The sequence below is a fragment of the Lagenorhynchus albirostris genome, chromosome 3 (genome assembly GCF_949774975.1).
Source record: "Lagenorhynchus albirostris chromosome 3, mLagAlb1.1, whole genome shotgun sequence".
Lineage (NCBI taxonomy): Eukaryota > Metazoa > Chordata > Mammalia > Artiodactyla > Delphinidae > Lagenorhynchus > Lagenorhynchus albirostris.
This window is the reverse complement of record NC_083097.1, coordinates 58,603,033-58,616,888: the sequence shown is the minus strand read 5'-3', so window position 1 is coordinate 58,616,888 and position 13,856 is coordinate 58,603,033. Positions and strand designations below refer to the sequence as shown.

General features: G+C 37.2%; 1 protein-coding gene across 4 annotated transcripts in view; it reads left to right on the top strand.

Moving 5' to 3' along the window:
- The window catches only part of GFM2 (GTP dependent ribosome recycling factor mitochondrial 2), a 53,312-nt gene that overhangs the window by 4,657 nt on the left and 34,799 nt on the right, over nucleotides 1-13,856 (top strand). For 2 of the 4 annotated variants that reach the window (XM_060143117.1, XM_060143116.1), the window contains exons 2-7: nucleotides 1,692-1,775; nucleotides 2,997-3,081; nucleotides 5,088-5,145; nucleotides 5,600-5,697; nucleotides 9,770-9,895; nucleotides 10,639-10,727. In XM_060143117.1, the coding sequence (XP_059999100.1) occupies nucleotides 1,716-1,775; nucleotides 2,997-3,081; nucleotides 5,088-5,145; nucleotides 5,600-5,697; nucleotides 9,770-9,895; nucleotides 10,639-10,727 (516 nt within the window). In that variant the 5' untranslated portion in view covers nucleotides 1,692-1,715. Of the gene's footprint in view, nucleotides 1-1,691; nucleotides 1,776-2,996; nucleotides 3,082-5,087; nucleotides 5,146-5,599; nucleotides 5,698-5,802; nucleotides 5,838-7,387; nucleotides 7,633-9,769; nucleotides 9,896-10,638; nucleotides 10,728-13,856 lie in introns of those variants that run through there. The other 2 variants (XM_060143118.1, XM_060143119.1) reach the window with 2 other exon arrangements.

The window sequence follows — 13,856 nt, the reverse complement described above, 5'->3', positions numbered from 1 at the left end:
AAATATTAATGTAATTAATATACTTTTATGAAAAATATATTTTCAAAAACAAAATGATTTTGTTTGAAGAGTGTTTTATATTGCTTTACAATTTTGCAAGTCTTTTTAATGCCTGGCTTAATAGAAAACAGTTTACATCTGCTTCTGTATTTATTATATTACTGTATATATATTTGTAAAATGTTTGGTTGAAGTGTCTGAAGAAAATCTAGCAGCATACATATATGTGGTTGGGAAAAGGAGGAGTATTTTAATAGTCTTTTCAGAAAATTGTGGACTGTCTTAAATGTTATACCAGGTTTTGACAAGTGATGGTTTCTTAAAGGTTAGGTGCAATGTGGGATCAAACCATATTAGTGAGCTTTTTGTATTCTGTTATGGTAGAATCCATTGTTCTGTTTTAGAATGGATCTAACATGCATGATTTTGCAAACATTCTGAACTTTGGCATTGGAAATGAAGAAGGGGGAATAGATTCAAGATATATTTAGGAAATAAAAGGACTTGGTGACTTCCTAAATAAGGGTAGTGAATATTTCTGTATTAAGATACAGAAAGGAGCAGATTTAGGAGGAATAATAATAAGTTTTGACATGCCTTCTTACATAACATGGTGCACAGTGGTTTAACCTTTTCTGTTGTTGCCCACCTTCCTCAGTCTCATATACTTCCATGCATTTCTCATAGCTTTGACAGTGTACTTGATGCATCGTGAATATTTAGTAAACGTTTTTAAACTAAAGATGCTTAGTTTCCGTGATCATAGAAGAAGAGGATTTACTTCTGTATATTTTTTACATGGTAGAAATACATATTTACATATTTATGGTAAATCAATATACAGATATGGTAAATCAATATATTAGGAAAATCAATATACAAATAAACCAAAAACTTATACTATCAGTGAGAAATTACCAAGTTAACATGTAGATGCTTACCTTTCTATACTTAATTCTGTTTTTTATTTTTACATAAAAGTGCTTTTTGGTTGGTATGATATATTTTTGTAATTTCAGTATATCTTTTCCTACAGTATCTTCATATCTTTCTTTTTTTTTTTTAAAGTTTTTTTGACGTGGGCCTTTTTTTTGGGGCGGGGGGGTACGCGGGCCTCTCACTGTTGTGGCCTTTCCCGTTGCGGAGCACAGGCTCAGCGGCCATGGCTCTCGGGCCTAGCCGCTCCGCGGCATGTGGAATCTTCCCGGACCGGGACACGAACCCGTGTCCCCTGCATCGGCAGGTGGACTCTCAACCACTGCGCCACCAGGGAAGCCCTGATGTGGACCATTTTTAAAGTCTTTATTGAATTTGTTAAGATGTTGCTTCTGTTTTATGTTTTGGTTTTTTGGCCTCGAGGCATGTGGGACCTTAGCTCCCCAACCAGGGTTCAAACCTGCACCCCCTGCATTGGAAGGCGAAGTCTTAACCACTGGACCGCCAGGGAGGTCCCTCTTCATATCTTTCTTGAAGAGTTAAAGGATGTTGAAAACATAAGGGACCATATTCTCATGTTTAGTTTGAGCTTTCATTTTCTGAATTGCACATTTTCTTTTTGATAGCTACAAATATTATTCCTACTTTTTAAAAGTAATACATTTTTACCTAATATATTACATTTGCCTTACTTACATATGTCTTACATGTAATACATAAATTTAGTTTTGTAATTTTGTATATTTCTTTTTCAGAGAATAACAGCTTAGAGGTCCAAGATGTCCAATCTGAGGATATTTGCAGTGAATCATAAGAAAATATCCAGCTTGCACATTAACGTAAGTTTTTCTTGTAAAATTAAATGTACTTCAACAGCTTTAGTTACTTGACTTCCCCAAAGGTCTAGTGTATCTCATATACTAGTATATCAACAGTTTCTTAACAGGGGGTATGGGGGAACCTGTAATCAACAAGAAGTATGCCTTATCATTAGTCTATAAATTCATTTTGCTACTTTAAAATCACCTGTGCAGCATTTTGAGACTATCTGTATTCCATTTTTGAGGTCGTTAGCAGCCCAAGATGTTGCACGGTTTTTCTTCAGTGTTTTCATTTCTGATGCTTTCAGACTGTACACCCTGTGATAGGTGATGCTGTCTTACCCTGGCCATTATGAAGTAGAAATTTAAATAGTTTGAGTCTCTTCTCTACTCTTAATATACTTGCTTAGAATAATAGTGTTTTATTGCCAGAAACTTGGTAACTAACGTAGAAATAATACAGAAGGCACAGGTATGCATTCTGTGACATCATGAAAGGCAGACTGTGGCAGCTCAAAATCACTACATACACTAACTACAATTCCAAATATATTGACAGCCATTAACTGTGTATTTAGTGGTCCAGGGATAAATCGATGGAGAACATTCAACCTCTATGTGGGAATATTAGGAGAAGATACCTGGGGAGCTTTTAAAAATGCTATAGTTCCTCCAACTTCCCTTCCTTTTTAAAAGCTCTCCAGGTGATTCTAATATGTAGCCGCTGTTATAAATCTAGGTGAAAACACCTAATGGTTTCAGAGTTCATGACTCGCACCAGCTCTTAATAGGCTTAAAGGAGAACCAAGGGGTATCCAGGGTTAGCAACCTTATTTAACCTTTCTGGCTCTCTGGAAACTTTAGGGTCGTTCTCAAACGGCAGCTGTCAGAATCACCTGGAGGGCTTGTTAAAACACATTGTTGGATGCTATCCCTAGAGTTTCTGATTATCTTCTCTGGAGTGGGTCCTGAGAATTTGTCTTCAAATAAGATCCCTGTGATGCTAATGCTGCATGTCTAGGAGAGCCATCATCGAAGGTCAGCTCAAAAGAGCAAGCAGTATTAATTTTATCCTTATTTTTTATTGTAATGTAATTTTGTGTTGTCACTTTTTAAAAGAATTGGAGTTAATAAATTGAGACTACTATATGGAGATTCAAAGCATAATTATGATGTTAAAACTACAGTAGTGAGTTATGCTAAAATAAAATTAACGTCGTTTCTTTTTCTCCTCACTAGAATATGTGTTCCTCAAAAATAAGGGCAAGTCTAAAAAGATTAAGGCTACATGTGCTTCTTGGAAGAAATTACAGTTCCCTACCAGGTACAAATGTTAGGTTCTTCTCATTTTACTTAAACTGCTTGCTTGCTTTCTCCCTTTTCTCTCTGTCTCTCTCTCTCATTTGCAATCTTCTCCCTTATTAGGGGTCTCCAACCATTTTGAAAACAGTGACTCCCTTTTACTTCTTGGCTCTTTCCTTGAGATTATTAGGAGTTGGAGTATTCTGATAGATGCTAGGAGGTAGTACCAGTAGACTTATGTTCCTCATCTGCTGTCCATCCTCATGAGCTGAGCAGAGGGAAGGGTCGGCTCAGAGGTTTAGCAGTGAGTCTACTTGTAGAGTGCTCTTGCTGTAAAATGTTGATTTTCCTAGTTCATTTCTGGTTTTTATACAGAAGTATTTTCTGTTAATAGAGGTTTAACAGGATAATTTATTTTGAGGGTGCTTAAGAGTAGTTTGGTTTAATATTTATCTGGGATAGATTAGGTTAGGTAATATGGCTATTAAAAGCCTGAAGGCTGAGGAACTGGCTGCAGTTGCCCCTTGAACACAGATTTGAGCTTCGATATAAGTTCAACCATGTAAGAGTCCACTTATATGCAGAATTTTTTCACTAAATGGGTACTGCAGTACTACATGATCCACGGTTGGTTGAATCTGCCCATGCGGAACTGAGGATACAGAGGAACGATGTGTGCACAGGGCAGGCTGTGAAGTTATACTTGGATTTTTGACTGCACAGCGGTTGGCCCTTCTAACCTTCAGGTTGTTCAAAGGTCATTTGTACTGTAATTCTGAATGTGCTTCTTGTGTTTGAAGTAAGCAAGCATGTGGGAGACTTAGTGAAACTACAGTTGACCCTTGAACAATGAGGGGGTTACAGGTGCTGACCCCTCAAACAGTTGAAAATCACATATAACTGTAGTCAGCCCACCGCATCTGCAGTTCCGTGTGCAGATTCAACCAGCTGCAAATCGTGTGCTGTAGCATGCATGTATTGAAAAAGATCCTTGGATAAGTGGGCCCACACACTTCAAAGCTGTGTTGTTCAGGGGTCACCTGTAGCTTCATTCTGTAGCTGTTCTCATTACCATCTTTGTCATGTGAGAATAATGGAGTAAAAATACCAGTTGGCTGTGTGACTTGTTAAAGGCATGTGAATTTACTGTTCTGCATTATTGGTGTATATCTGGGTTTCTATATTTTGCCCGTACAAATTTATCTGTAGCAGCACAGATTATCTTTCAGTCTTCAAACTGCTATCAGGTTTTCAAAATGTAATAGAAGTCATCATAATTTATTATAGAAGTTTGGGAGAACTGGTTTAAATAGCAGGAAGGTATAAATTAAATTTATAAATGTAACTTCATTGTTTCTTTAGTATTAATAGAATAAATGGTAAGCATGGAGTAAGTCATTATGGACTTTTTTTTTTCAGAAATACTGTTAGTTTTTACAAGTTGGCCCTTTACAAGTATTAGATTATTATAGCTTCTATTCAGTGTTACCTCCCAGGCTATCTTTATAGGTATCATGTCCTTGGAATTGCTGAGGGAAGGTAGGTTTCAAGCTGTACAAAAACTCATTATTAGCTGATATGAGTATCACTCTTTGCTCTTCAAGCCTTGACAATGTAGGTTTACAGGACTGTGCTTTTTTTTTTTTTTTTGGTTCAAGATCTAGTGTCTGAAGATTATTGTTATGAACATTCTACTTTTGAAATTCTATTTATTATAGAATTCTATTATAGAATTGTAGCAGGTGGCAGAGATTGGGGTAAATCTATATTTTTCTAAGGATATAATCTAGAAATTGATGTTTAAAAACTTTATCTTGTTTTATTGTCATCCACAGGTTTTTTTAGAGATTGCAAGAAAATAAATTTTAGGTAAATGAGTGTTATATTTAGCTTGAATTTTACTTTAATTGGATTTACTTTAATAGTAATTTTACTATTTGCTTAAAATTCTTTTAATTTCTTTCATTTATAAATTAAAGGAAATTTTCTTTAAATTTAACAGTTGAGTTTTAACACTCTTTCCATTAGGTTTAATAGGAAATGATATCAAGTCCCTTCATTCCATCATCAATCCTCCTATTGCTAAGTAAGTACTGTCATTGATATTGTCTTTTCCATAGGCTGCCAGGAAGAGTTACAGGTTTTTCACATAGGCTTAATTCAGCATTTAGTGAATGCTCTAATTTCTGTAACTTCCTGCCCTAGCTAATTAACTATAAATAGATATTGGTATGTATCTTAAAAGCTATTTTCTTGTCTCAGTTCGATGCTAAAAATTTTTAATGTAGCAACAGCACACTTTTCATAGAAATTAATATAAGGTAGTCACAAAATTGTAGTTAGCTCTTTTGTTACTTAGCTGTTTTGTCAGAGTAATGTGATAGTGATATGTTTTCCATTTTTCTAGTTTTTACACCATTATATAAATTGTTGAAATACCAACCAGCTTTGAAATTTGTGCAGCATATTTTGGTTTTACAATTTTAGTAATGTCCACCTTATAATACATGTCTTTTTTTAATTTTTCCCCTTTTAAACAGAATCCGTAATATTGGAATTATGGCTCATATCGATGCAGGAAAAACTACCACCACAGAAAGAATATTGTATTATTCTGGATACACAAGATCACTGGGAGGTTAGAATGGATTCCTCCTCTCACCCTGCCCCCCCATTAGAAAAAAACATCAATGGAAAATATTTTGATTAAGAAGTCAACCTAGAGACCTTGAGTATGGCATGGAGGCACTGCTGTCTAAACCACAGCATAAAGTTAAGGTAGTTACAGTACTCCAAAGGGTCTTTTTAGGTTCAATTAAACAATCAGACTCACAAGACTATCTTGGGCTATAGTTGGCACTGGTCTACTCAGAAGGCTGTGAGACAGGAAACATAGCTTGCCAGCAATAGATGTTTCTTTCTATAGAAGTTCTTATAGCAGTCCACATAGCTGTGTGGGAACTGTCTTCTTTGGCCACCCAAAAGCGATAGCTTAGTTGCAAGGTAACAAGATTCACAGGAGCCACCCTAGCTTAGAAGACTCATGCCCCGTAGGAACGAGCATCTCTTGTTACAGCTCCGTGGGTCATCTTCCTGGTTTCCCACAAGGGGCATGCCATACCCCACTCAGGGAAGCCTAAAGCTATGTATCTTCAGCAGGTATTTATAATTCATTATTTATTCTTCCCAGGTCAGATGTAGTTTACCAATTGGAAATTATTTTTTCCATAAGTGTGTTGCCTAGCAATGCAGTTGGCATACTTGTTTTCTGGGCTCTAGGAGAAGAGAGCCAGAAAGTTAACCAGAGGTCAAATTCCCATGCAGAACAAGAAAGGATTTCGTTAATTATAGTAGTATAATTTACCTAAGTTTTGAATTTACTTTTTCATTATAGTATGTCAAAAAGTGTGGTTCTTTTTTTTTAAATTTTTATTTATTATTTATTTGGTTGTGCTGGGTCTTAGTTGCGGTAGACGAGCTCCTTAGTTGAAGCTTGAGGGCTCCTTAGTTGCAGCTCACCGGCTCCTTTAGTTGTGGCATGCAAACTCTTAGTTGCAGCATGCATGTGGGATCTAGTTCCCTGACCAGGGTTTGAACCCGGGCCCCCTGCATTGGGAGCATGGAGTCTTAACCACTGCACCACCAGGGAAGTCCCAAAACTGTGGTTCTTGACCAGGCATGCACATTTAATGCCCATGTATCTTTTAAAGATTTTGTTTTGTTTTGTTTTGTTTTTAAATAACAGTGCCCTAGCTCCACTCTGAAAATTAAGATTCAACATGTCTGGGTATGGCCTGGATGTCTGTATTTTTGCATCACGTATTTTGAAACTTGTATTTGATTCACACACACTTATGATTGTTATATTTCTCTGATGAATCAACCCTTTTATCATTATGAAGTGCCTTTCTTTATCTCTGGTGAAACAGTTTGTTTTGAAATGTGACATGGAGGTCATCAGGTCCAGAATACCAGAAGTGGAAATTAATGTCTTTTTCAAACGCTCCACAGTGATTTTGAAATGTGCTCTATTGAGACCTATTTCTCTAGACCCTTGGAATTGGCTGAGACTTAATGTTTATAGAGGAGAAAACCACTCACGATTAGAATCTTCATGATGATAGGTTCCTAAATGTATAAGCACATGAATTTCTCATAGAATTTATTGCTGTGTAAATGGGGAAATAACAGACAGCAAAACACTGAACATTGTTAGGCTTCCTCTTTTGTATCACGAGTCTGATTAGAATCCTTCCCTCATATTCCCTGAGTGTATCCTTTTTATTTTTTTATTTTATTTTTATTTTTTTTTATTTTTATTTTTTGAGGTACGCGGGCCTCTCACTGTTGTGGCCTCTCCCGCTGCAGAGCACAGGCTCCGGACGCGCAGGCCCAGCGGCCATGGCTCACGGGCCCAGCCCCTCCGCGGCATGTGGGATCTTCCCGGACTGGGGCACGAACCCGCGTCCCCTGCATCGGCAGGCGGACTGTCAACCACTGCACCACCAGGGAAGCCCCCTGAGTGTATCCTTGAGTCGAGGGTCCAGATGAGGTGGACGCAGGCAATTTTCAAGTAAACAGTTATTTTTTAATTGTGGTAAAAAAACACATAACATAAAATTTACCATCTTAACCATTTCTAAGTGTACAGTTCAATAATGTTGAGTATATTCACATTGTTTGCAACTATTCTACAGAACTTTTTCATCTTGCAAAGCCCAAACTATATGCCCATCGAACAACAACTCCCCATTGCCCCCTCTGCCCAGCCCCTGGAAACCACCCTTATACTTTCTTTTTCTATGAATCTGACTACTCTAGGAATATATATATATATATATATATATATACGCATATGTACACACACACACACACACACACACAAACTAGATATGTTTTGAAGTTCTTTTCTGGTTCAGGCCAGAGGCCTAGAAACTATCCAAATTGTGGCAGAATTTGTTGATCCAAGGTTGATTTTATTAGCCATATGTGTCATCATAAAGAAATAATAGGAGGACTTCTATTAGAAGTCTGTGCACCACAACAAAGAGTAGCCCCCGCTCACCGCAACTAGAGAAAGCCCACGCGCAGCTACGAAGACCCAACACAGCCAATAAATAAATAAATAATTTATATTTTTAAAAAATAATAATAATAGGAAATAAAGATCTTTATCTTTGTGCAAATTTTTATTTTTTGAGTGTCTTAGAAACTTACTGCCTTATTTAGAACCTCTGGTTAGTTATTTGGTCTTTGTCTTCTTTTTTTTTTTTTTTTTTTTGGTGGTACGCGGGCCTCTCACTGTTGTGGCCTCTCCCGTTGCGGAGCGCAGGCTCAGCGGCCATGGCTCACAGGCCCAGCCGCTCCGCGGCATGTGGGGTCTTCCCGGACCGGGGCACGAACCTGTGTCCCCTGCATCGGCAGGCGGACCCTCAACCACTGCGCCACCAGTGAAGCCCCGGTCTTTGTCTTCTTAATGATGTTTGTTTTCTCGGTTAGTTATATTGTGAATAACTGGCAATACTGCTACAATTCTTTAACACTGATATTTGGAGTTGCTAACATACATTTTTCTTGCTGTTTTCCCCTCTGTTGGTGCATTTGTGTGTGTATGTATATTTATACACACGTATACACACACAAAAATGATATGGAGTAACTAGCTAGCATTTTAGAGGTTTAATGCTGACATAAGCAGTGGTAGTATAAGGCCATGATAACTTGAATTTTGATTGGTAAAGATCAGCTCTTTGTCATTTCTTTTACTGAATAAGAGTAAGAGTAAAATGCATAATCCAAGAATTTTACTGCAGAGTAATTTTTTTTTTTTTGCGGTACACGGGCCTCTCACTGTGTGGCCTCTCCAGTTGCGGAGCACAGGCTCCGGAAACACAGGCTCAGCGGCCATGGCTCACGGGCCCAGCCGCTCCGTAGCATGTGGGATCTTCCCAGACCGGGGCATGAACCCGTGTCCCCTGCATCGGCAGGCGGACTCTCAACCACTGCGCCACCAGGGAAGCCCTGCAGAGTAATTTGAGTGACCTTTTTGGTAGTCAGGATAAATTTTATCCATGACTTTATACTACAGAAGACTTTATGTTTGTATAAATAAATCCTAAAAGGAGAATTAAGTAATGAGAAAGGTTTGTAAGAGATGATTTAACTTTGGAGGAATTTTGTCTCTACCTTATTCCATGTAGCTACCATTTACTGAGCTAGGTACTTTATATATATAGTCTCATTTCATTCTTACAACAGTCCAGCAAGGTTGGCTTTATTAGCCATATTTTAAAAACTAGGTTAAGTAACTTGCTCAAGATTGTAGAGAAGTGATAAAGTTGGGATTTAAATTTGGTCTGTCTGCTCTTAGGGCATTACTCTGCCTCCTGTCAAGGGATCAGGTGTGAGGAACGTCAGATAAGGACGGGATAATGAAAGTTAAACTAGAAAAAAAATGGAAGAAGTATATGGTTCAGTAAAATTAAAATATTAGAAGATTTTAATCTTAGTTATTACAGAAAGATTATTTTTATGGAAAAATTACTCATCTGAAAAATCTTTTTCTAGAATGACGATTTATTTAGAGAATGATTAAGGGCTCTAAATATTAAACCAAATATTTATGAACAGTTTTTCTGAAACTAAGGTAGATATCAAAGACCTATAAAATATACTTTTAAGCCTAACTGTGTCATTTTTTTCCTGGTTAGATGTTGATGACGGAGACACGGTGACAGATTTCATGGCTCAAGAGCGAGAACGAGGCATAACTATTCAGTCAGCTGCTGTTACATTCGATTGGAAGGGGTATAGAATCAATCTAATTGATACACCAGGTATAGTGCTGTTTCAGCAGTGCAGAGGTGCTGCATTATTTTGAGGCTTTTCTGTTTGTGTATGTGTGGGGTTTTTTTAATTGTGGTAAAAAAATATATATATATCATAAAATTTACTGTCTTAACCATTTTTAAGTGTACAGTTCAGTAGTGTTAAGTATGTTCGCATTATTGTGAAATAGATCTCCAGAACTTTTTCATTTTGTTGAACTGAAACTCTATACCCATAAAATGACTTTTCTTCTTTGTCCTCTCCCCTGAATCCTGGTAACCACCATTCTACTTTGTAGATCTATGAGATTGACTTCTTTAGATACCTCTTATAAGTAGAATCGTACTCTATTTGTCCTTTTGTGACTGCCTTATTTCACTTAGCAAAATTTTTCAGGATTCATCCATGTTGTAGCCTGTGACAGGATTTCCTTCCTTTTTAAGGTTTCATAGTATTCCATTGCCCATAAGTAACACATTTTGTATATATACAAAATTTTACACACACACACACACACACACACACACACACACACACACACCATTCATCCATTGATGGGTATTTGGGTTGCTTCTGCCTCTTGGCTATTGTGAATAGTGCTGTTCTGAACATGGGGGCGTCAATATCTCTTTGAGATTATCCTTTCAGTTATTCTGGGTATGTACCCAAACTGGGATTGCTGGATCACGTGGTGGTGGTGGTGGTGATGGTTTAAAGATTTTAGGTGTTACATTTCTCATCCTTTTCTTAGGTCATGTGGACTTTACCTTGGAAGTTGAGCGCTGCCTAAGAGTGTTAGATGGTGCAGTGGCTGTGTTTGATGCCTCTGCTGGTGTAGAGGTAAAAAATATTGTCAAAGTAAAGTGAAGATAGAACAGCATGATTTTTTAAAAAAGTAGAATGCATCAGATAGATTTAACTATAACCCTTTATTTGGTAAGCTCATATAAATCCAATTATGGTTAAAGGAATTTGGAATTGAATATTGAGATATGATCTATATATGATCTCATATAATATACTTCATAGTAAAAGGGAAAGTAAAGTTTGCTTTTCTGTAGGAAATATGAAAGTTTTGAGAACTGTGAAGAGGCTGAGATTCTTACTTTAAAGCTAACAAGTTCGTCTACCATAGTTTTATGGATTCTGGCAGAAGACACAAGATTTCTGAGTCAGGGATGAAGGACTTTATTAATCTCCAAAATAGCAATATCCAGAGTATCAGCATTTCCTTGTGTTGGTTCCTCAAGCCCTAATTCCCATAGGGTGACAAAGGGAAGTCAGGTGACAGCTGCAGTGGAACCCTGTGCTTAGAGAATGCAAGTATTTTATAATGGGCAGTAAAAGTGCCTGCTCTTTGCTCTGAAGGAATACATTATCTTCCAGGGTTGTAAGCCAACCTACCTTTTGCTCTGAAGGGAAATACAATATCTTTCTAAACTGTTCGCTATACAAACATTTTTGAAAAGATAGTCCAGAATAAAGGCAGTCAGTCAGTGCCTCTCCTGACAAAACATGCAGAAATGTGAGCGACCCATGAAGGATTTTCTCCCAAAACTTAATATATAACTCCGTGAATAAATCCTGAAAGTGGGTTTATAATAAAATTGTTGCTACTGGGGTCAGTTATGCTCTCTTTAGCTGGTACTCCATTTGTTTTATAATCTCAAGATTGGCTTTATCTTGAATATAGAACCCACATTAGTTCTTCTAATCTTAAAATTACTAAAAGCGATACCTTAATTAAGGGATCAAAATCAATATCCCCCAAAATGGGACAAATTGACATCATGGGCCTCCTGATATGATGCACTAAGAAGGATACAACATTACCTATGTTGTATTCCTGGCAAAAATGTTTGGCCCAAATCATGAGAAAACAAACAAATCTAAATTGAAAGACATTCTGCAAAACAACTGGCCAAGACTTTTCAGAAATTCAAAAAACAAATGTTTTAACATAAGGAAAATGAACAATTGGGGTTGGGGGGAAGCTGTGGAATTGTTCTAGATTAAAGGATTCTAAAGAGACAAGAAAGCTAAACGTAATATATCCTTTTTGGCTGAATCCTGGATCAAAAAGAAAAAGTTACAAAGCACATCACTGGGAAAATCAGAAATTTGAATATGTAATACATATATATTAAAGTATTGTGTCAACTTAAATTTTCCTGAATGTGGTCTTTGAAATTGATTATGTAGGAAAATGTCCTTATTCTTAGGAAATGCATGCTGAAGTATTTAGGATTAAAGTCTCATGGTGTCTACAACTTGCTCTCATGGTTCAGCTCCCATCCACCCACACATACACACATAGTGTTAGTTTGGGTACTTTGATCAGTAGATGCCAAGATGGGATTAGATGTATAGGAGATTCATGGGGGGGGGGAAGTACCTGCGAAGAATAAGGGAGAAAAGAGGGAAGTGGGAGAGGGTGTTCAGACCACAGGGCAGGCTGACACCTTTGAAGGAGAGGGGGAAGGATGGGGGATTAGGCAGGAAGAGTCTCAGGCCATAGTACAGTTCCAAAAGCGTTTGGCTTCGCTCATGGGGAGTCCTCAAGCTAATGTTACCTGTTAGAGGAACCCATGTCTTGTGGGAATGGGCCTCCATTTGTCCTTCTGCTGAGCTCAGTCATTAGCTGGAAACAGCCCCCAAGAAGGTGCGCCTTGAGAATACATGGTGGTAGATCTAGAAGGGTAACAGTTGGAACCATCAGTTAATCATGCTCTTTATAGTAGTTCCAAGTGGCACATTTTCCCAGCCACCAGACACATAATGTTTTATAGAGAGAGAAAAAAGGCAAGTGTAACATGTTAATATTTGGTGAATCTAGGTGAAGACTAAGTGGATACTTATTGTACTAGTTCGAGGGGAAATAATACAGTTATTGAGGACCCCTGACAGACAGTGATATTTGCTTGATATAAAGCCTGACACTGATGTCTGAGGTTGATTATACACCTATTATTTCTATTTCTTAGAGTCATTTCATTTCCTAATGGTTGCATCCTTCCTGTCATTATAACTTCTTTACATAAATTTGACAATCATTCAGATTGCATTATTTACAAGATTGAAATATGCTGTAATAGGAAGTTTCTGAATTTGTGATACAGGAGGCTACTGTTTGCTAAAACAGTAGATGGACTTTTAGCTGGCAGGTGGGGTGATGGGAATTGTTGTTTTATTTTTTAATATGTTTAGTTCTTGGGAAATTTATAGTATATATCCCCCCACCCCCACATAAAAATTAGTTTGGAGTGGATCATAGTGTTAAGCTAAATCCATATACCTTCTAGAGGGAAAATAAAGTATTATCTTAACAACTTTGGCATGGGTGGAGGGAGTGGTAGGTAACAATTTCTTGGAGAAGACACAAGAAGCATAAAACAAAAACAAGTTGATTAATTGGACCTCTTCAAAATTATGTGCATGAAACTTAAAAAAAAGGCAAACCTTAGACTGTGAGAAAATTTATAATGTTAGATAAAATATTATATGAATGTTAAACTTCCAGAGTGCAATAATAGTCGATTATGTAGAGAATATTATTGTCATAGGGAGTATGTGCTGAAATTTTCACAGTACATGTGTATGACCAAAGACTTGTATCCAGAATATATGAAGAACTGCATATCAATAATAAAAACTAACAACCCAATTAAAAAAAAAGACAAAGGACTTGAATGGGTACTTTACCAAAGAAGACATGTGAATGACCAGTGAGCACATGAAAAGATGCTCAGTCTCATTGGTCATTAGGGAAATGCAAATTAAAATTATGAAGAGACCATTTCATACCCACAAGAATGGCTACAATTAAAAAGAATGATAGCAAATCGTGGTTGAGGATGTGGAGTAACTGGAACTCTTATACATTGTTGGTGGACTGTAAAATATTATAACCATTTTGGAAGACTATTTGGCAGTTTCTTTTAAAGGTAAATATACACTTGTCCTATAACC